The sequence below is a fragment of the Idiotropiscis lumnitzeri genome, chromosome 10 (genome assembly GCF_059441095.1).
Source record: "Idiotropiscis lumnitzeri isolate Australia: NSW breed Sydney's pygmy pipehorse chromosome 10, RoL_Ilum_1.0, whole genome shotgun sequence".
NCBI classification, from domain to species: domain Eukaryota; kingdom Metazoa; phylum Chordata; class Actinopteri; order Syngnathiformes; family Syngnathidae; genus Idiotropiscis; species Idiotropiscis lumnitzeri.
The window spans coordinates 1,787,903-1,810,512 of NC_142400.1; the positions used below are offsets into that span (position 1 = coordinate 1,787,903).

General features: G+C 46.4%; 1 protein-coding gene across 4 annotated transcripts in view; it reads right to left on the reverse strand.

The window, feature by feature from the left end:
• bbs9 (Bardet-Biedl syndrome 9) overlaps window positions 1-22,610 on the reverse strand; it is a 69,809-nt gene that overhangs the window by 23,160 nt on the left and 24,039 nt on the right. For 3 of the 4 annotated variants that reach the window (XM_088307537.1, XM_088307536.1, XM_088307538.1), the window contains 3 exons: window positions 8,434-8,616; window positions 6,253-6,502; window positions 406-510 (listed from right to left, as the gene is read on the reverse strand). In XM_088307537.1, coding sequence (XP_088163663.1) covers window positions 406-510; window positions 6,253-6,502; window positions 8,434-8,616 — 538 coding nt within the window. Of the gene's footprint in view, window positions 1-405; window positions 511-6,252; window positions 6,503-7,774; window positions 7,978-8,433; window positions 8,617-22,610 lie in introns of those variants that run through there. The other variant, XM_088307539.1, reaches the window with a different exon arrangement.

Below are 22,610 nucleotides of genomic sequence, written 5' to 3' on the forward strand. Positions count from 1 at the left end.
TACCACAACGTGCCACAAGATGGCGAGCAGCGTTGAGGCCCAATTGGAAGAGGTGACGTAATTAACAGCAAGAAGGCGAGGCTTATCGGGTCTCAAAATGAGCTCCAGTAAGAGTTCCCACAGATGTTTGTGTGTGTGTGTGTGTGCGTGGGTGTGTGTGTGTGTGTGGGGGGGTGTGTGGGTGTGTGTGTGTTCTCATTATTGGTGATGCCAGGGAGGATTAGCGCTAAACACACGCGCGCGCATATGATGAGCTAACGAAGGTAGAGCCCATCAAAGAGAACGTAACCTTCCTGCTGTAGGAAAGACAAACTGACCTCGGTGGATTTCAAAGTTGAAAATGTGTGTGTGTGCGTGCGACCAATCATGCACATGACGAAGAGGACGACAAAGATGAGGCTCTACCTTTCTTGATCTTCTTTGAAGGTTGTTTCTTTTTGATGAACTTGGTGGCGTCCTGAGGCTCCTCCGTCTCGTCTCCCGCCAACTCCGCGATGGGCTCCACGCCGCCTGAACGAGAATTCAGATTATTCGGAAGAGGAAATGACGGGTGAATGCTGAAGAGCTGAAGCTTCGCAGAAATGCGCGACGAAATTCGGAATGGGTTGGAAGAGTCGAGAAATGTGTGAAAAATATGTCTTGATTTGGAAATGTTCTTCATGGCTGCACACGTGTCCTGAAGGTTCACATTCAGAACTCTCACTTTGACCAGAGCACTTTTCGAATCTTGGTCGGAACTAATTGTTGTATAAACGCATAATTCATGAGTCATAAATTGTCTTGGTGAACGTCAGGAATCAGTAAAAAACAAAAAACAAAAACATAACGGCACAAGAATAAAGCTTGTAAGTCATTTTATGAGACCAGATAATGGATTGCAGCAGCAGAAGAAACGGCATTGAATAACGTGTGTGCGTGCGTGTGCGTGTGTGTGCGTGTGTGTGTGAGAGAGCAAATCCCCGCTTGAGTCGAGGGATCACGGTGGGATTTCAGGAGATCCTGAGACGGATGAATCGGACGCCTTGTCTGCTGTCCGTCCGTCCCTCCTCTCTGTCTACTTCTCTTCATCATCGTCCTCCTCATCCTCCTCTGCGTCTCCTTCCTCCATTTTGCTCCCCTTTGTGCTCCTCCTTCCTCCCTTTCTCTACATCGGCTCCTCCCGATTCGTCCCATGTCTTCTCCTCCTCATGAGTCCCTTGCCCCCCCCAACCTCCTCCTTTTTCTCGCAACTCCTCATCGCTCCTTCCTCACAGCTTCTCTTCATGACTTTCACCTCCTCATCCCCCTTTTCGTCTCCACATGCATTCTCTCCTCATCCCTCCTTGTCTTTGCTTCCATCTCCTCCTCCACATCCGATTTTCCTCCTCACTCTCCTTTGTTTTCAATTCATCTGCACCTCCTTTGTCTACCCTCCACTCCTCTTCACTTCTCCTTGTGTTCACCTCATTTCTCTCCTCCTGCTGTTGTCTCTCATCATCCCTCCTCCTCCTTCCTCTTCACTGCCACCTTCTGCTCTTCTTCATCCCTCCTCCTACTCCCTGCATTGTCCACCCTCTACTCCTCTCCATCTTTCTCTCCTCTCCGCCTCTTCCTCTTCATCATCATCACTCCTTCTCTCCTCCTCCTTCAACCCCCCCCCCCCTGCTTTGTCCACCCTCTGCTCCTCTCCTTCCCACCTCCCGACTTTCTCTGCTCTCCTACTCTTCATCCCACTCCACATTTCTGCATCTTCCTCTCCTCTCCTCCCCCAGCCTTCGTGGCTCCTGGCTCACTCCTCATTTCCTCTCATCCCTGAGGATCATTGCCAGTTTCACGCTGCTTTCCGTTAACATCCACGACACACATGTTGCCTTTGTGTCCCCTTTCTGTGTGTGTGTTGCAGGTCGTATAGGAGACGGCATGTGCGTCTGCTATCATGTCGACCTTAAGTTGTCTGAGAATGTGCGTATCCCCGCCCCCCCCCCGTGTGTGAAGATTAGCCGAAAACCCTCTCTAATATTTATCCTGGCCTTTCTAAAGCCACTCTTGTTCAGTTTGGTGAGAGCGCAGCATGTGGCTTCTCACACACACACACACACACACGTTTGAAATGGGATATGCTTCGCTCTTAATTGGGCAGGTGTTTTTTTAAGGCCAGAGACTTTCTGGCACCCCCCCCTTGAACGCTGTCTTAAAATTTTGGTGGGAACGCGCGTGTGTGTGTGTGTGTGAACTTCAATTCTTAAAATAACATCAGGTAAGAAAATGGTGCTGCTCTGTGAAAGTAAAACACACACACGCACAAACGAGATGTAAAAAAATGGCAAATAATACAATTTGAATTTTTTTTTTTTGGGGGGTATAAATATAGAAACGGAAAATAAGTGGACAGCCAAAAGCGCATCATTGTGTGGACGGGCCTCAGATGTCCGCTTTTGGTCTTGGATGGTTGATTGTTTCTGTTGCTGTCAGTTGTCACGCCCTTGAGCCATAAAATTTCCCCCGTCATGGTGAGTCGAGCGGCTACCACGAGGGCTGCCCAGTTCAGAGATGCGAGGTTCCATTCCGGTGTGGTGTTTGCATGTTCTGGCTTTTCTGCGGGTAATCCGGTTGAATGGTATCTTCGATTTGAATAAATTAATTGGCAATCAATCAAAGCTTTTGATCTTCTGCTTTTTAGTCTCTTTTAATTAGGCATTTAATTAATTAAAATGAAATGAAAATATTTTCTTTATGACATAGATGGAAAAAAAAAACATAACAGAGGGCAAACTATAGAAGCTCCTATTGTCACTTATTAAATGTAAATTTTGCTCTTTTAAGGTTTGCAAGTGATGAAGGTCATTTTTTTTCCACAAAGGTTCGTTCAAGTTCGTAAACGGTCGTGAAGACGTTTGGCGACAATTTTAATGGTTTCGAACAATTTTTCTGATAGCCAAGATCATCTCAAATTGGATGGTGACTGGAAAATCAATTTGAGAATGTCTGGCCAAAGTCTGACAAAATAAATAAATAAAAATTATAATATTGGGTGAGACAAGAGCACAGTAGAAATGTTTTTTTTCTTTTTCCCACCCTGCCTGATGCTAAAAATGAAGAACATCCTTCACGGAATGTTGGAGTCGGAACATTTTTGCACTTCCGCTGTGCAGAAAAAAAAGACAATGCGGGTTGCGCTTGATTGCACTCGAAAAATGTGGACAATAAAAATCAAAAGGGTTTTGGGCGCGTCAAGTACAGCTGGAAGAACGCTCGGCTTGGACGGTTTGCGTTTGTCTTCCCGGCGTCACTTTTGTGGAGCGAGCGCATCGGCTGCATCCCAAAATACTTCCAGCGTGTGTTTCGCTTCTCATCGGCACATTCCTTTCTTTATTCCGGGAGGCTGCGGCCTCAACGCGAGGGTGACACGGCTGCGCCGACAGCTCCAATTTGCCTGCGGCCTTCGCGCTATTTACAGCCTCGACGCAAGTACACAAACACGCGCAGGAAGAAGACGCATTCCACAACACCAAATCCACCGGGAACGGAAAGTTCTCGGAACATCACCGGAAGAAGTGGCAAAGTTCTCACTCGCTGTCGTACGACTGAGAGAAAAAAAATGATCATGCTGATTTTGATTGAGATTGAAATGAATGATAGAGCAATGATTGGCCGGGCGAAAACGAAAAAAAATGGAGCAATGACGTACCGTGGTAACAGGCGTCACACAAATACAAAATGAGAACACTCACAAGGAGATCAATATCGAGCTGCGTTCAGATGCTCTTCTATCTTTTAGCGTTAGCATTCTTGTCTCTAATTTCCTTCCTAAGCTCCTAAATTCATTCACAACCAGCCGAGTGGAAAAAAAAAAAAAAAAAAGCATTTTGGACGTCTTTAGCCGTCAATGGCAGTAAATGAGTGAAGACAACTCTCTCATTCGCTTCCTCTGGCCCACGTTTCGTCACCATGTCACCAAACTGGTCACCCTATGAATAGGCCGTCTGATTGATGACTCTACGCCACCGTCGTTCCCTTGGTTATCCAAAAGTTCCTCATCCTGGAGTGAAGTTCCTCCGATTGAAATATGCCCTGATGAGAATTCCCGGAGCTCTTTAAAGCGCAACTCCCGCCGCGGCGTCATTAGCAGGACCCGAGAAGCTTCCGGGCACTCAATGTGTTCATCCTTAACCGCAATATATGTTCTGATGACAACATCTCCAATATTTGAGATTTTTCCTGGAGGAGGCGGAGGCTCCTGTTAATTATTGATCGCCCGCCGTTTATTTTTAGAACGGCAGGGAGCTCCACTCTTCAATTTGTAAACGCCGCAGAGACACAACAAAGACAGCTGCACCAAGACCTAACACACACACAAATACAGTATATGGTGCGTGTGAGCGCATGGACACACAAACGGACGCGACATGCTCTACACGCACACGCGCACAGCGAGCCCATCGTCTCCCCTCTCTTTAAGTCGAAAATAGACCCAGGCCTCAAACCGCAGCAACCAACGCAGCACTGGGAAAAGAACCATAACACACTCTCACACACACACACACACGGACGCATTTACACAAGCAGTGTGTTACTTTGGGCTGTGTTTTTGGTGAATCGTAATAAGCAAAAAAAAAAAACCAAAGCGAACAATTAAAAATGGAAAGCCAAATGAAAATTGTACATTTGGTCACAGCGTCTCACGGCGGCAACATTATGTGCGCTCGTTGTGTTGTTGTTGTCGAACGTGTTCCTAAAACGACTGCGGAGACCTAATGAATGTTTTCAAACAAGCGTGTGAATTTTACATTGGTGCGCTGTAAAGAAAAAAGTCTTGACCTCAAAAAAAGTGACGCGATGTGACCACAAAGGAGGAGTTTTATTTGTAATAAGGAGACACGTCGCTTTATTTGTTTGGTGGTTTTATGATCATTGTCACATCTATCCTACTTTCTGTTCGCCTGTCTATGGCGTTTCATTATATGTCAGGTTCATGAGGTTGAACTTTTTTGGTATGTTTTTGTTTTACAGTAAGCTTCAACTGGGAGGGCCAAACAGCTCCAACGGTGTGAGCGAGCGAGAGTCTTCTTTTCCTTTCCTCAAAGTGACGTTATATAACAGCCTTCCATTTCTTGACGACAGTGAAAACGCAAACAGAGGAATTTCTTTTTTTTTTTTTTTTTTTAAGTGTGTTGTATTGTGATTCAATGAAATGCATTGAAAGCATGCGGAAGGGGTGCAACGACACTGAGAAAAAAAATGTGGTGTGTTGAATTTATTACGACAAATGAGATCAAATCATCTGGACCAAGATCATTTTTTTTTAAAGTAGATTACGCAATGAGAGGAACTGGCCTCTTTATATTGAGCATTTCTTCCTCGCATAAACGAGGTTCACCGCAAATCGATAACGCTTAAGGATCAATAAAGCAACCATTAACGATATTGTTGATTTGATGTCTCATTTTCTTGCTGCGATGGATCGTCCATCGCAGCCCGCGTTGAAGTGCGGAGCGCTCGACCATCCAAAAGCCATTTATTTCCACGGAAACAGCCACACCAAGTGGGGCTTTTTCCGCACGACCCCAAAATGTGTGCGTGCGCAGAAAGAGGCCAATGTTTGCCGTCGGTGTTGTTGGAAACATAAACAAGTGTGTACCTCCACGGCCGGGTGAAAAAGCAACATCTGAGAAGGCAAATAAATGAGTGTTTACAGCGGCTTTGTGTGGGCGTGTGAGCAAGAGAGACCACTGGTGGCGAAACACAAATGTAAACACGCACTCACACACAAACACAGAGTTAATGAACCGAATCGGGGCTCCGATATGATCATAAAGAAGACGGGTTCACAACCAGCCTCCGAAATTTGATGAGACTCTCGCGAGTTGATGTCACACGAGAGAGCATGGCAAAGAGGACGGAGAGGTTGGAGGGACACCGGCAGGGGGGGCGTGAATGAAGGACAGAAGGTGAGGAAAAGATATGGGAGAAGGGAGCAAGGGAAGGAACGAGTGAGTAGGAGGGAGTCAAATAAGGACAGAAGGAGGGAAGAGGTGAAGGCAGCAAGCTGCAAGTGAGGGCGGGAAAAAAGAGAAAGGGAAAGAGGACGCATACAAGGTTTGAGGAGTAAAAGAAGGTGGAACGAAGGACGGAAGGTGATAGGATAAGGGAGAAAGAAGGTGGGGAACATGAAGGGAACGGGAACGACGACGTAGGTGTGAAGGAAGGAAGGAAAAAGGAGGAGGAAATCGTAAGGAGATCCGTGCCATCCAAGCCGACGTGGGCGGGACTCACCGGGGGCCGCCAGGTTGCGGACCTGCGCGGGGGGCGGGGCGTTGGCCTCGGAGGCCAGCGTGAGGCGCCCCCCTTTGGCCAGGCGCTCACACAGCAGCGTGATGTGCTTCTTGAGGCGGGCCGTGTCTCGGGGCAGGCCCAGCACGGGCCCCCCCGCCTGCGCCAGCGTGGTGGCCTGGTCCTTGGGGCTGCGAGACAGACACGTCCGAAGGAGGTGAGACACCGCCGCGTCGCAGCTCTCCTCCCAGCCCTGCGGAGGGCGACACGCAGAGGACACACACACACTCAAAGTCAAGGTTACTGAGGGGGGGTGTGTGTGTGTGTGGTCACGTTCCATATCTGTTTTGTGTGTATTTGTTTTTCCATTGCTCTGATCAATCCTCCGAACTTCTCATTACCACTTTGACTATTCTTAGCCTCGTGTGACAATAACACACACACACAATTTCTCCCGCTCACACACACCCTTTAGATACAACACGTGACATAAAACTGCAATTAACACGAACGCCGTCTTGCGCAAAACACCCTCGCACAAATTCTTTCGCTCCATTAAGTACAAGAGTCAATTGGATTTCATCTTCCGAGTTCCTAAAGCGAGCGCATTTCCGTTTTTGCACCGATAAACGACATCCAGCGAGACATCGAGCGCAGCGATGAGGAAGATAAATGAACGTTAATCACGTCTCGCAAAACACGCCGGGCGAGAGTCCACATCGCAACAAGTGAAGACGTCTTCAATGTGGTCCGGCGGAGCTACAAAACAATTCCAGAAATGTAAAAAAAAAAAATCAAACACAGCTGCAGCGAGCTTTTTTCTTTTCTTCTGCCATCGTAAAGTTGACGGAGGCCAGAGGCGGGCTGCGCTCACGCCAGATTTCGTCTCGATATCTTCATTTTCCTCACTCCACCCCCAACGAAGCGCGACTTACAGTTGACCATTTTAGACCCTCCAAAATGCTGAGCGGTCCGGAAACGTTGGCGCTTCTGCACTCCGCGAGAGCCGCGTGGCATCGTGTCGCCTCAAGATTGATCACAAAAGAACGGAAAATGGGCCGGGAACCAGTCCAGGGGGCACACCGCCTGTGGGCCGAAGACAGCTGGGATAGGCTCAACTCTCGCGGGCACCGACTGTTGAAGGGACCAAGTAGTGGAATAAATTAACTTCAGGTCTAAATAATGACAGGCTGACGTCTGGAATGCGGTCGACATCTCCAGACGATTTTTTTGCCTTAAAAAAAATGGAGTGCTTCTGGTCATTGTCCATCTGCACTGTGAAGCGCCGTCCAAAATGCGAGCAGATAATATGACCCAAAAGACTTCACAATTCAACTTGCAGCTTTTGTCACATCATCACCAAACACAAAGCAAGCACCATTGGCCGACGGAGAAGACCGACCCGGCCAAGAAACATTTTTTTCCAAGCAGAGAGCCAGGATTTTTTTTTTTTTTTTTTTTTTTAAATCGCAAATGGGATCCTTGTCTCACTTGTTCAATTTATTTTATCTTTGAGGCAGCGGAGTCAAACTCATTTTTTTCCATTCTTTCCTGCATCCCGCCGCTGTTCACGTCGACTTCTTTTCGTCAGCGTCTGAATCGTATGTCGTCGTCTTCTTCTTCTTCTGAGTTTGTAACGCCAGCGTGTTGTCTGTCATCGCGTCGTCTTCTCGACCCCGCTCTCAACTCTCTCGTCCACTCGTCTCCTTTCAACTCTCTTGTTGGTCTCTGTCAATGTGCGTGCGGTTGGTTATTAGAGTCTTGATGACGTGTCATTAGGACTCGTTAGGGGCCCGTCGGCATGGCGGCAGGCGGGGGAGGGACGCGAGGGGAGGCGAGAGGCAAACTGGCCGCGCACTCACCTGTGCGTGTGCGTGAGGGAGTGAAGGAATGCGTTCGAAGCTGACATTTTTTTTTCGGGAATTCTGCGTGACGAGTGTCAACTTTTGCTAAAATCAAGTAAGGTGGCATTGTGGCGGCACAGGATAAAAAATTCACGGGAGCAGACGTGAGTAGGAGGACAGTCGGCGAGGAAGAGGGGGCGACAAAAGTTCTTTTTTTTTACGTAGCGGACCACCAAAATGTGAGCGGGAGTCATTCTGAACGAGACCCGGACGGGACAGGACAGGACAGGATTATTTCTAATTGATAATTCCATTTTTTGTTTATCACGTGCGTGCGTACCAATTGCGGCGTGTCGTGCAGCAGCGGCAGCATGGTGGCCTCCAAGATGTCCGTCTGCTCGGGTGTGAGGCCTTGCCACAGCGACAGCAGCGACACCAGCAGCTGCGTGGAGCTCCTCAGGCGCACAAAGGCCTCCTCCAGCTGACACGCGTTCTCCTCCGCCGCCTCCGCCAGAGACATCACCTGCACGGCCACAACCGCAACTTACTACTTCGTCATCACCATCGGAATAAATCGTTGCGGCAAACGTTATTAAGGAGAAGGGTTACAAAAGAAATTCTGCAGCGGGGCCAGATTGGGCCCGCAAGCCCCGACTTTGACACATGACCTCAACCCTACTAAACTATCCCGACACTCCATTTTTTCACTTCTGATGTCCTCTTACTTTTATTCGCAAGCATATCGCCCACTGTTCCGCACGTCATCTCGCATTGAGGTGAGCAGCTCAGATGGAAAGTTCTCGAAGCAAAACAAGTCCGAGGACCAACATGAAAACACGACCTCACCCGCACTCCTCCTTCGTCTCTTCCGAGGACTGTGGTGGTCAGAAGCTGACACGTGAGCCAGACCGCGGACAGCCACTTCCTTGACCGGCCAGTCGCCGAGGTGGAGGTCGGAAGGATGACAAGGCCAACGTCGCAAATAGATCTTCTCTTTCCGTCAACACGGAACGGCGAGTCAACATTTTTTGTTGTCCGATGTGAGTGCAGCTCAGACCAGAGTCAAACCTTCACGTCTCTAAATCGCAGCGATTCCTTATCGACGGATCATTTCGATCGACGAGATTGACCGCGTAGATTATCTGGAGCAACCGGGGGTTCGTATCTGGCTTTGACATGGTGACAACGACAGAGAATGGAACCCACAACCTCAATGTTGGGGAAACGACCACTCTGCCCCCGAGCCTCGTGAGGCAATCAGAAAGAAAGTTAGCTTCATGCTAGCAAGCTGCTCAAGCTGCTAAACATCCCGACAAGCACTTAAGAGCCGGGCGGGCGGGGCCCCGTGTCGCGTCCTCGCGGCGACCCAGAACATCGGCAAACAGAAAGTGAACGCCGGCTTTGAGATCAACATTTAAAGGCGAAACTTAAGACCGCCGGGGTGTTGAACTCTGAACCTCAGCCACGGTCCGTTCCGAATTTGGTGAACGAGTGATGACGGAGCGATAAGGACGACAAGCGAGGACAGGCCCGAGGCCCGGGAGAAAGTAGATCTTGGACTAATGGACCACGCTGACTTGACAAATGGACTCAGCGCATTTAGGAAGTAAATAGGAGAACGTCACGCCAAAGTTGAGCAGTGCAACGAGACACCGGGACGCAAATAGGCGGGAAAAAAAATGTCATTAGCATTGAACGATGGATGGACGGACACATACCTGATTCATCTCGTAAATGAGATCGCTATCTGGAAATCCGTTTTGAGCATTTAAAAAAAAAAAACGATCTTTGACGTCTTTATCCGTCAATGGCACTAAATGAGTTAATCAGAATCACTGGTGTATTTTCTTCCAAATATTCGCTTCGTCAAAGGCTGCATTGATGGGATCGACGATTAAGGCTTGAGTCAGTCGGGTAAGCCCCAACTGAAGGTCCATGTACCAAATGCACAGCCTGCTAGTGGTGGAACTCAAGTCAGTGGTCGACAAAAAAAAAATAAAAATGCCGCTGAAGTCAGTAAGTGCGAGAAGCCACAACCGGCACGACGCTGAATTCCTCCAATCCTCATCTAACATTCTTGACCATACACAGTATGTTAAATTCAAACCCACCAACGCGCACATACACACATGCGCACCATCGTCCCCCGAGACCCTTCTCAAGTGTGTGTGTGTATTGATAAAAAGCTGAGGGTCCAGTGAAGGGCTCCATTGTCGGTAGCGGGTCGCTTCCACGCATACACTGATTGATGCCAGCTGAACGGACACAAAGACACGTTTAGTCTGCACATACACTCACTGACCAATAATTTCAGAGATGGAATGTGTAGCGTTTGTGCACACTAACATCAACACACACGAACACACGCATGGATGTGCAACAATGCAGGAGAAGTTGCTCGAAGCATAAGTGGACACACACACCCACGCACGCACACGCACACAAACGCAGTGCTAGCAATACTAAGCTAGCATTAGCATTAGTGATGTGTACGGAAGATGGTACTTTTTGGAGTACGGACCAATTTGGGTCGGTACCACCAAGCAGCGATACATGTGAAATGAAACGACGCCATGTTTCGATTTCCAAAGCGCGTCTCGCTAAGTGGCGAAGGTGCAGAAGTAGAAGATTTATCGATTTTCCCGGGCGCATCTGAACGCAGCGTTGAACGTAGTGACGTCATCCAGTCAAGATGCTGAAAATACATTTGCGGGCCTCGAAGTCGACGGGATTTGCCAAGCCAAATAAATAAGACTTTATGAAGGAGATGGTGAAGACTGACACTTCCTAACGTGCTTTGGTTTCGCGTGGAAGGGACGGACTTTTCCGTTACGCCGCCGCCTTCCCCCACCCGATCGTATCTTACCGGACGTTGCGTGGATTTAACTCGACTGTCATCATTTGTTGACTTGCGAATTGCACTTCTACATTAAAAAATGTGCACAATTCGGACAAAAAGATATTCCAATGAGCTGCTACTGAAGACTGCTGTGGTTTCAGCCCCAGAAGGAAGTTCGAAACAAAATTGATGCGTGCGTGCGTGTGAGAGGGTGTGCGCACGGAGGTTTCCTTCTTTTAATTCAAGAACAAATTAGCGTCTCCATTTAACAACGGCTGAGATTGCAGAAGCCATTTCCTCAGATTGAATTTCACACACACACACAAATAATGTTCTTCTTTCCCTAACACCAGAAGAAGACATTTCCTCGATAATGAGGATGATTAAAAACATGTGCCGACGGGTCTTGAACTCGTCTACTAACTTGCTGGGTAAAAATAGCTACAACATGGATGCCACGTTATGATGTCATTTTTTTTAAATCAATATACTGTAAATATTTTCCAAACAAGTGTTGGTTTGATTCACTAGTCTCAATTTGAGCCAGAAAAAAAAAGAAGAAAGGAAACGTGGCAGGTGTACCTAATATTTTGGCCTGTGCGCGTCCAACAGGTGCACCGCCACACACGAGACGTAGACGACGGCGGCGATGTAAACAAATGTCAGACGTGGAGACAGCGCGATGAGGTGATCACAGCGGCGATAGGTGGCCAGACAGTAACCGCTATTGTGGATGCTCAAGACCAGCACGCACGCATACAATGGCGATAAGAGTCGTCTGTCTACACGTCTGCTGATAGCGTCGCCGCGAGCCGGGACGAGGGAAGGAGGGAGGGAAGACCAGAAGACCGCCGCGGATACCACGGTTGAGAAGCTGAAAAAAAAAAGGGCCGGTTGATGAAAACCTCCTGGCTGAGAGCGAGTGGAGGATCGCATGACAGGATCTGGCAACCTGGCCGGATCGGGAAGTTATTTCAAAGGTCGGTGCGGAAAATGCAAAAAAAAAAAAAAACATTTTTACGAGGACTTGGATTCCTGGTTTGTTCTGTAACGTGTCAGAAAATGTTAGCATTGGCAAAAATGTTGGTTACTGTTTTTCAGAGTAAAAGAAAACGTTTCATTTTGATTCAACACCAATACGGTCAGTGCCCTTTTTATGAAGAACTTCAGAACATGGAAATTATTTACTCCTAAAAAGCTCAAATGAAAAATATTAATCTATTACGTAATCAATTAGGTGTCCAAGCAGACAAAGGCCAGCATTTTTGTGCAAGCCTGACCTTAAGACCAAAACAGATATTGTAAGACACATTTCTTGATTTGTTGTGTTTGTAAAAAAAAATACAATAAAAAAAAAAATGAACAAAAAAGGACATTTGAAGAGAGCCTTGAAAAAATGATTAAATATTAAAAATAAAAATTAGTTACATTAGCTTTCTAGTTTAAAGCGTGGGAGACTGGAAAACTGAAATAAAAAAATAAAAAAAAGTCTAGTCTCTCGAGCAGACGGAATGTATGTTACTGTATACAAAACATGGGTGGTGTGATTGGTTGACGTGGGAGTTGAAGAGATTGATGGAGGAGGGCGGGGTATCGAACACACGACCTTTCATCGCGGAGCAAAGCTCTTTGTGTGGCGACCGTGTGAACACGCGTGTAGAAAAAACTCTAAAGTGAACCCACCATGGCAGTGAAAACATTCAAGTCGCCTCCTTTGGCGGCTCATCAATCACGGCCTGACAAAAGGACACTTTTAAGGTTTTTTTGGTGGACTTTTGTGGACTTAACCTCATCTGGATCCACTTTGAGGAAAAACATCACTGTTGTTGCTGCGTCATTCTTGGTGCGGGGAACAGTGACACATCACTTTTCCTCACCAAATACACACTTGACAGAAGCCTCAATAAAAACACCAACTCCACGTTCGCTACGTTAGCTTAGTATCCGGATTCGTTGATAGCGGACGCCGAGAAACCTTTTCTGCTCAACGACAAGCATAGAATGCAAGCGTACTCAACGGCACACCTGTAGCAGAAAATACTTAAATAGACTAAAACACAATGCAACACACACGCAAAGAGTTTATACACTGGGTGGTCCCGAGGGCCAAGAGGCCCCTGACCGAGCAGGGGACTAAATTACAGAGCGTGACCCACCGCGGTGACAGCCAACCTGGGATTAACATCTAGCCTGGCCGGCTCCCGGGGCGCCGGTAGCCTTGGGCTGGAGGAGGCGGGGGGGTGGATGACCTTCACAGGTTTGCTGGTGATCTCACATACACACACACACACACACAGTGAGGCCCACCCAGAGACGAAATAATGAGCGGGTGGAGTGGGAGTGGACTTCTGGGTGGAGAATTTGGCACCAACATCACAAAGTGTGTCTTCGTGGACATGTGAGGGCAAAAATTCACATTTTGCTGTCATTTCTAGATTTTATTTTTATTAAAAAAAAAGTATTTATTTTAGTCTTTTATTTATTATTTATTTAAAAAATATTGCGTTTCTTATGGATGCTAAAAAATATACAATATTTTTCATTAGAGTTTTTTTCAAATTTATTCAAAATCTTGTAACTGATTCATGAAAAAAAATCCAATACATATATATATATACATATATATATATATATACATATATATATATATATATACATATATATATATATATATACATATATATATATATACATATATATACATATATATACATATATATACATATATATATATATATACATATATATATATATATATATATATATATATATATATATATATATAAGAAAATGTGTTTTTCTACTATGAATAAAATATAAATATCGAATTTCTAGAACGGTTATAAGGGTATAAAAAAGTTCAAAAATATTAAAAGGAATATATATTTTGAAAGCTATTTAAATATATTTTATGTTTATTTTTTATAGATATTTTTTATATATTTTATCGGCACCCAGTATCATTATATTTTTATGAATAAAAAAAACATTTTGTAAAAAAGTTAGTCCAAAACATTCAAAGAACTATTATTTTTCCCAACATTATCTTTTGAATGTTTTTTTTCCCATTTAACAATTTTATAGGCACCAAAAAAATCCCCCAATAGTAAATATTTGAAGTTCTTCTAATATTGTTATTAAAAAACATTTTGAATTATTTTTAAAATGATTATTGTGATATCATGGGGAAACAAGTACCTAAAAAAAATATATATATATTTTTTTTACAAGTAAAATAGTTGAACTACTTTAGAGACTCCGCCCCTAAAAAATAATGACACACATTAGAATAACTAAAATCAATGTGTAAAAAGAAAAAAAGGTTGCTGGATTTCCATCCATTTTTCATATTCTGTCAAGTGCTGCCCAATCAAAGTGCACGTGTGGAAACATCTGGATGGCTATAATGTAAGGCCTGCATCGGAGGTTACGGAAGGTCAAACGAATGAAATGAAACGCGCACACACACTCACACACGCGCGCATACACACACACACACCTCATCAAGAGGTCTGCAACAGCTGCGTGGACGTGTGGTTGGGGTGAAAGTTCAAACACATTTGCTGACAGCACACACTCGGCCCGCAGTGAACACACTTTAATCACATGCAAACACACGCACACACGCACCCCCACACACCCACGCACACACGCACAAACACACACTGGCATCCGGCACCGCGAGTGAGAGTGTCAATAGAATGTGACGTGACCAAACCCAAGGGCCTGTTGCAGTAAAACATCTGTGCAGTGCGCGTGTGTGTGGGTGTGTGTGTGTGTGTTCCGCACTCATGAACGCATTAACACAATGTAGAAAGTACTCTTTTCAATTTATGTCACAATTTGAATGACATTTCCAAAAATCTAAATAATTTCAAGAGAGAGCGAAATACACACAAGGACGTGCAGACGAGGAAGTCGTCACAAGGAAATGTGACCAGGAAGTGGCGATGAAGAAGTGAAGACGACCAGCAAGGAGAGACGAGAAAGGGAAGACGAGGAAAGGCTGACGTGAAGACAAGGAAGCAGAAAAAGGAGGTAGCGAGCATGAGGACGACGACGAGTCGGCGAAAGCGAGTGACGACGAGGAAGTGGAGAGTGAAAAGCGCACGTGAGGATGTTGAGTTTATGGATTCGATTTCCTACGGGAGATTTGGAAGGAAGTAAACTACATCCTGTCTGCCGGGAGGAAAAATCTGCTCTTTTTTTTTCTTCGTATGTGCTTTACACTGTCGATGGGTGTGTGTGTGTGTGTGTGTGTGTGTGTGTGTTTAGTCTGAAGCCATATTTAGTCTCTCTGGTTCTAAAAGGAGGCCTATAATCACACAGAACCTCTCTCTCTACTCATTACACACACACACACACACACACACACGCACGCGCACAAGCCTGTCATTAAAAGTTCACACTAACCTCCCAGGCTGCACGCGTATCGAGTGTGTGTCAAGTGGACACACGCACAAAAAAAAAATTGCAGGAGCCCAAATCAAAGCTCGTAACGCTAACCAGATGCTCATCTAGCTAAAGCTATCGAAAGGCCAGTTGATATCAGAAATTGTTATTGATTAACACGTACGGCCGTTCATAGTCACACACAAATAAATAAAAAAGCGGCTAAAGAGCAAGCTAGTAATGCTAACGGGATGCTAAGCATTGCAATCACACAATGAACGTGGACAGCCAATCACGGTCACATGAAAACACACACACACACACACACACCCCTGGAGACCGCGCGTGTGTGTGTTTGCTTTGGACTGAATGGTCTCATTGAAGAGAGTGAGTGCGAGAGAGGGACCCAAAAAAAAAAAAAAAACTCAGTGAATTTATTGCCACAAGATAAATATTCTCATCGTGGCGTCGCCAGGCTGCTGTTCACCATAAATTCAGTGTGTCATCTTACAAATCAGCCATTGTTTGTCATGCGGAAGTGAAGCGCACACACGCAGACGCACACGTGTTGACTTGGAGCGGATGGGCAAAATTTGGCTGGATTCAAATTCCACAAATGCAATATGAACTCATTCACTGCCATGACGGCTAAAGACGTCTTAAGATCCTTTTGGTTTTTTTCCCCCCATCGCTGCCACATTTCATGAAGCAATGATCTGCGAACACATCAACTTCTTCTTAAACACGTCGTACGTCTACCAACCTATTGACTGAAAGGAGGCAGATTTTCGTCTCCAAACGGCATTTTACGACATTGCAATGTCGATTTGAAGTGGATGGCTTGTTCAGCCGTACGTCCTCATTAGCATGCAGGATATCGACGTCGAGCGCTCGTGATGACGAGGACGACGACGGAGTTGATTTCAAAGGAGCATCCCACAACCCCTACAAAGCATCTCAGCCTATCGCCCAAGCCGCCCGCCGCTCCCTTTGAGGCGTCATCACCCGCGAATGTGACGATGTCGCAGAGAGCGACGCCGCCTCATCACAAAAAGACCAAAACGCGCATCGCCGACGATGTCGGCCCATCGGCCCTTTGCGGGGAAGGAGAGTGCCGAGGAGCCGGGGGTGCGTCAGCCCAAGATGGAGGAGAACATTGCCTCCTACCTCAAGTTTTTGGAGGGCAACTATCGCAAGATGCTGATTGAGAACTCGGAGCTGTCCAACACCATGCGGGCCGGTGAGAAGACGCAGGCGGAGTTGCGCAGGAGCAACCTGGAGTTGGAGCGCTTCAAGGTGGAGCTGCGCACCATCAACGTGGAGCTGGAGAGCGTCCGAGTGGAGCTGCGCAAGACCAACCGCGAGCTGGACGAAATCAAAGCCTCCAAAGACGACGTGGTTACCGAGATGGCCGAGAAGGAGGCCAGCTGGAGGCGTGAGAAGGAGGAGCTGCTCCAGGGTAGGGAGGAAAGGCAGGAGCAGCCGGAGACGCTTGTGGTACGTACGTGCTCGGTATTTGACGGTTGAAGGGGTGAACCCACCGCTTTGAGACCTCCTTTTTAGGACCTGGCTGGAGGGTTGACTGTGGCGGAGGAGAAGGAGGTGAAGACCGAAAAGGAGGAGGCAGTGGAAGAGGAGGATGGCAAAGAGTGCGACGAGATGCAGGAGGTGCCGGAGACCCTTCTGGTGTGTATACAATTTTTTTTTTTTACAACTCAAGTGGTGAACCCACTGTCTTGCTCCCTTTTAGGAGCAGGGCGAAGGATGCACTGTGGCGGAGGAGAAGGAGGTAAAGATGAAAGAGAAGGAGGCGGTGGAGGAGGACGATGGCAAAGAGTGTGTCGAGAAGGACAAAGAGAAAGAGGAGATAGCTCTGAAGGAGAAGGGTAGAAACAGGGGAGATAATAACCAGAAGGATGATGAGGGAGAGGAGGAGGAGCACAAGGACCAGGGGGAGGAAAATGAGAAAAAGGAGGCCAAAGAGGAGGTGGCAAAGGAGGAAGACAGCAACCAGGAGGAGGAAGACGAGAGGGAGAAGGAGGTTAAAGGGAAAGAAGAGGAGGAGGAGGAGAAGGAAGAGAAGAAAGACATCAAAAAGGAGGAGAAAGGGAAGGAAACTGATGTGACGGAGGAGTTAATGAAAGGGTCAACTGAGGCGAAAGGCGGTGAAAAGGAAGAGATGGGAAGGGAGAAGGAGGTGAAAGAGCAGGAAAATGTGGAGGCCAAGGAGAAAGAAACCAACCGTGACAAGAGGGAACACAAACTGAGGGAGAAAGAAGTGAAAGAGAGGGAAAATGAGGAGAACAAGGAGGAGAAAGACACCAACAGTAACCCGGGGGAGCAGGAAGAAATGGAAAAGGAGGAGAAGACTGAAGATGACCTAAAGGAGCAGCTAGAGTGTGAGAAAGAGAGGAAAAATGAGGAGAACAAGGAGGAGAAAGAGAGGGAGAGCGAAACCTGTCGTGACCGAGAGAAGGAGGAGGTGAAGAATGAGGGCACCCAGACGAGTAGTGCTCTGAAGGATTTAGAGGAAAAGGAGGACAGGGAGCAGCAGGAGGTTGCAAAAGGTGCTCTAAAGGAGGACGAGATTGTGACTCAAAGCAGCTGGAAGGAGGAGGAGGCAACCAGTTGGAAGGAGGAGAACAGGGAGATGATGAAAAATGAATGGCAAAGGAGCGATGAGGGGAGCAACAAGGAGGAGGAGTGGAAGGAGAGGATGACCAAAATGAAGGGCGAGTGGCATGAGAGAGAGCGCGAGGAGGAGAAAAGGAAGGAGAAGGACCGCAAGCTGAAGGACGTCTGGTTGGAGAGTGAGAAGAGGGAAGAGGAGAAGAGGAAGGAGCGGGAGAGGAGGATGAAGGCCGAGTGGAAGGAGAGGCAGAAGCGGGAGGGGGAGAAGAGGAGGGAGAGAGAGAAACTCAAAGCCGAGTGCAGGGTGAAGGAGATGAAGGAGGAGGAGAGGCGGAAGGAGAGGGAGAAGAGGAAGGAGGAGTGGTGGGACAGCGAGGAGGAGGAGGCGGGTGAGAGGAAGTCGGAGGAGAGGAGGGAGCGCGAGAGGAGGGACAAGGAGGAGTGGAAGGAGAAGGAGAAGCTGAGGGCCGAGTGGCGGGAGCGCGAGAGGAGGGAGGCGGACAAGAGGAAGGAGCGCGAGAGGAAGCTGAAGGCCGAGTGGGAGGAGATGGAGAAGCGGGACAAGGAGAAGAGGAAGGAGAGGCAGAGGAAGGAGCAGAGGACGGTGCGAGAGAAGAAGAGGGAGGAGAGGAGGAGGAGGGGAGCGGGAGGAGACGAGATCAAGGAGACGACCTTTTTTGGGCGGGTCCTCAATCTCGTCTGCTGTGGCGAGAGAGAACAAGCCTGAAGCTCCGCCTCCTCAAAAATCAACCAATCAAACAATACAACTTCTGCTCATCAAAATTCAAATATTCTTTTGGTTTTTATTAACCTTTAAGTAGTATTCCCCGGAGACAACAGAAGGATAAAACTCCCAAATTTCTTAAAATGAAGGAAACTGCTCCTCAAAGCTCTCAAAGATCAGCGGGATTCTTGTCCTGGCGCCCAAATTAAGAAAACCAGAAAAAAAAAAAAAGAGGAGTCTAGCCCCGGCACACGACGACCATTCCTCAAAAATCAAGAAAACCATTCGCAAAAACGCTTTTGGGCTCTCACCATGGAACAGAAAAAACATTGATCGCAATCAACACAATCCAATTGTACAAAATCGATCCAAATTCTTTCCTGGCGTGAAACGAGCAAGCCCCGAAATCACACCCCATCCAATTGTTGAAAAATCTGCAAATTTGTCATAATAAAACCCAAATTGAGGGTCCTGACCCTCAAACAATATTCACCAAAAGCAAGAAAACCATTCCTGAGGATTCAAACACGTTTCTCACTCGTCACGTTCTCGCCCGGGGACCGGACAATACGGCCATCTTCGATCCCACCTTTCCGCTTGTGCTGTGTTCTGAAGAGCTCCCAAGTTTGTGATTCCGACATTTTGGGGTTGAATAAAGAATCTAGCCATCCGTTCTGTATTGATTTGGGTCATGTTTATGACGCAACATCCACCAGCTGACGCTAATCTGGAAAATTGGAATTGTGCTACAATGACGTCATTAATACATTTTAAAATCGATAGATTTATTTTTAAACCGCAAAAAAATCTTGTAAAATGAGGAGAAACTGCCATTAAGTGTTTGTTAGTCAAGTCAAGTCAAGTCAATTTTATTTGTATAGCCCTTAATCACAGACAGTCTCAAAGGGCTTTACATAGCCACAATCGACATCCCCGATCTTAACCCCCAGGAGGGCAAGGAAAAACTCACAAAACCTCATTAGGGGAAAAGTGAGAAACCTTGAGAAGGGACCACAGATGGGGGAATCCCCCTTCCAGGATGACCAGGCTGCAATGGATGCCAACTGGGCAACATTTGACACATACAATGATGCTATGCAATAATAGATGAGATAATATAAGAGTCAATTGAATGAAGTGCTGCAGGAAGATGACTTCAGTGGAGTGGGTCCTTATCCAGGGCCGTAATCTCCATGGCAGCATATCCGAAGATGAGCCTTCGATCTTGTACCGGTCAGTTGGTGTAAATTCAGTACAGCCACTTCCAAGTGAATCGCCATCACCGGTTCGTCAGTGCCGTAATCTTCAAAGCATGTTAAAATGGGGACTGGCAAAAAAAATTCAAAAATTTAACTTTTTTTTTTTTTTTAAATAATAAAAAAAAGTTTGTAACCCTCAAGAATGCAAATTCACAATCTGTTAACGATACAATTAATTATTTCAATAATTGATTATCTGCTGATTACTTTATCGATTAATCGAACTTGATAAAAAGTTTAATGCTTGCGCCATGACATTATTTCATAATGACAGTACAGAAAATGTACAAAAATTCATTATGATTCAGTCAGAAAATCTGCAAAAATGTTCATATTTTTTTTCCAGAGCAAAAGCAAATAAATTCCCAGAAATGTGACAAAAAAAAATGATTCAATATAATGTTCTGTCGATTCATTTGATAATCGTTTAATCGTTGCACCTCCGCAGTATATCAAATCACTTTTCCTGATTAAAATGGATTCAGCTATACACAGATTTAAAAAAAAACAACATATTTTTCAATATTAAATTGTATATGACGGGGCAACGCCCTTTTTTTGTGTTTTTTTTTTTGCTAAATTTTTTTAGCTGAATTTTTTTCTGTAATGTATTTTTCCCAATGGATTTAAGCGGACGTCAATTATTGACTTCCGCATAACACGCAGCCCCCTGCGCCCCTCCCCTTTTTCAAATAGCGGGGGGTCCACAATTTGGAAAGGAAAAAAAAAACTGTTTAAATCAATGTAATGAAATCAAAAGTCACACATACACCCACCATACAGGACATTGTACACATCTTACATGTATGTGCTGACATGTGTCTTTAAGGGGCGTGGTCACATGAGGGAACAGTGCGATGACTTGAGCGTGAGCAGCTTCATGCTCTTTAAGAGTGATTTCATTTTGCATTTGTGTTTTGACTGCTTGTCCCCTTCGAAAACCGACAAAGTGCACGTCGTCAGCCGTCGCCCTGACGACGGCGGGCGTGTTTTCATAAAATCAGCGTGACCACCTCGCAGCGTGACCACCTCTGATCTCCCTGGCGGCATCGAGAGCTTCCAACGTGGAGGATTTATTAAATCTTCGCCCGGCGACCGGTGACGATGCTGGGAAAAATGCCCCCCCCCCCCCACGCCCCCCATCCTCACACGCTCCGCACCACATTAAAGAGCTTTTAATGAAAAGATGTTTGTCTCCATATTTTTTGTCTCCTTGACGTCGCCCACGAAAGTCACCGCGCAACCATGAAAAAACATCTCACCGCTTGTATCAGAACCTCAAATATACAATCACGGTTAATCAAATCAAGGTCAATTTTGATTGACACTTTGTTATTAGAGAGCGACTACTGTAGAGCTACCACCCTGTTGGATTAACTTTCATATTTGGCCACATATAGCGCTTTTAATTTATTATTATTATTTTTTTTTTTGCTGTTTGCACTGGATTTTGGCCTGTTTTACTGCCACTTCCCCTTTCTAAACAATCATGATATAGCATCACCAGATGAGTTTTTCTTTGCCCGCATGGGGAATTTGGACCAGGAGATGCCGTTAATATGGAAGAGGGAGACACACACACACACACACACACACACACACACACACACGCACGCACGCACGCAGCCACACGGACACACACAAAAGTGAGTGTCAGCGAGCTGCATGAAAGCCAGCCTTTCATTGATAAGCCCCTCTGTGACATAAACACACACTCAGGCAAAACAAACCGGACCACCGACACTCTACTGTGCGCCATTCATCCTCTCAACCTCTTGTGTGTGTGTGTGTGTGTTGAGGCGTGTAAATGTGTGTGTTACTGAGGTGAAACATCTCCGGAGGGGCAAGTCACAAGATGATTGAGAGCCAGAGTTTCCCGGCTCCCGACGGTCCTCTAATCTCACGCACACACACACATGCACGCGCACACGCACACGCGCGCGCACACACACACACCAAACGTACTTTTCCAGGTGAAAGGGTTCAACGCTTAGACTTATAACGTCGTTATTACACAATGAGCAACAACCGGGACGCTACAACATTAATATCAACCCGAGGGTGTCGCACATTTTGCTTCAGGGAGAGGAAATTGCTTAATTAATGTTTATTTGGTCTTATTCAGTCGTTACACAAGATCTATGAACTACAATAATCGCTTCAAAAACAGTAATTGGAAAAAAAAATATTTTCTCAATGCCAAATGACATTTTGATCGTTTATTCCTTCTACGGGCGGCAAGATGGCCTCACAGTGCAGAGGTCGTGGGTTCGATTCCGGCTCCGGCTTTCCAGTGCGGGTTTCCTCCGGGTACTCCGGTTTCTTCCCACATTCCAAAAACATGCACGGCAGGTTGATCGGACACTCGAAATTGCCCCGAGGTGTGAGTGTGAGCGCGGATGGTTGTTTGACTTTTTGTGCCCTGCGATTGGCTGGCAACCAGTTCAGGGTGAACCCCGCCTACTGCCCGATTGCATTTTTTGGCAGGCCGTGCACTTTTTCACACGCAAGTCATCGGTTCCGAAGCAAACCCGAAGGCTCTTCCCTGACCCGCTTTCCATCCGAGCAACGTTCAAAAGCGACAACTGGAAATGTTCTGTCCACATTGGACTTCAAAAAGCGGCGAAAGAGCACGGGCCAAGCCGGTCCAGCTCCCCTAACGTGCACCACAT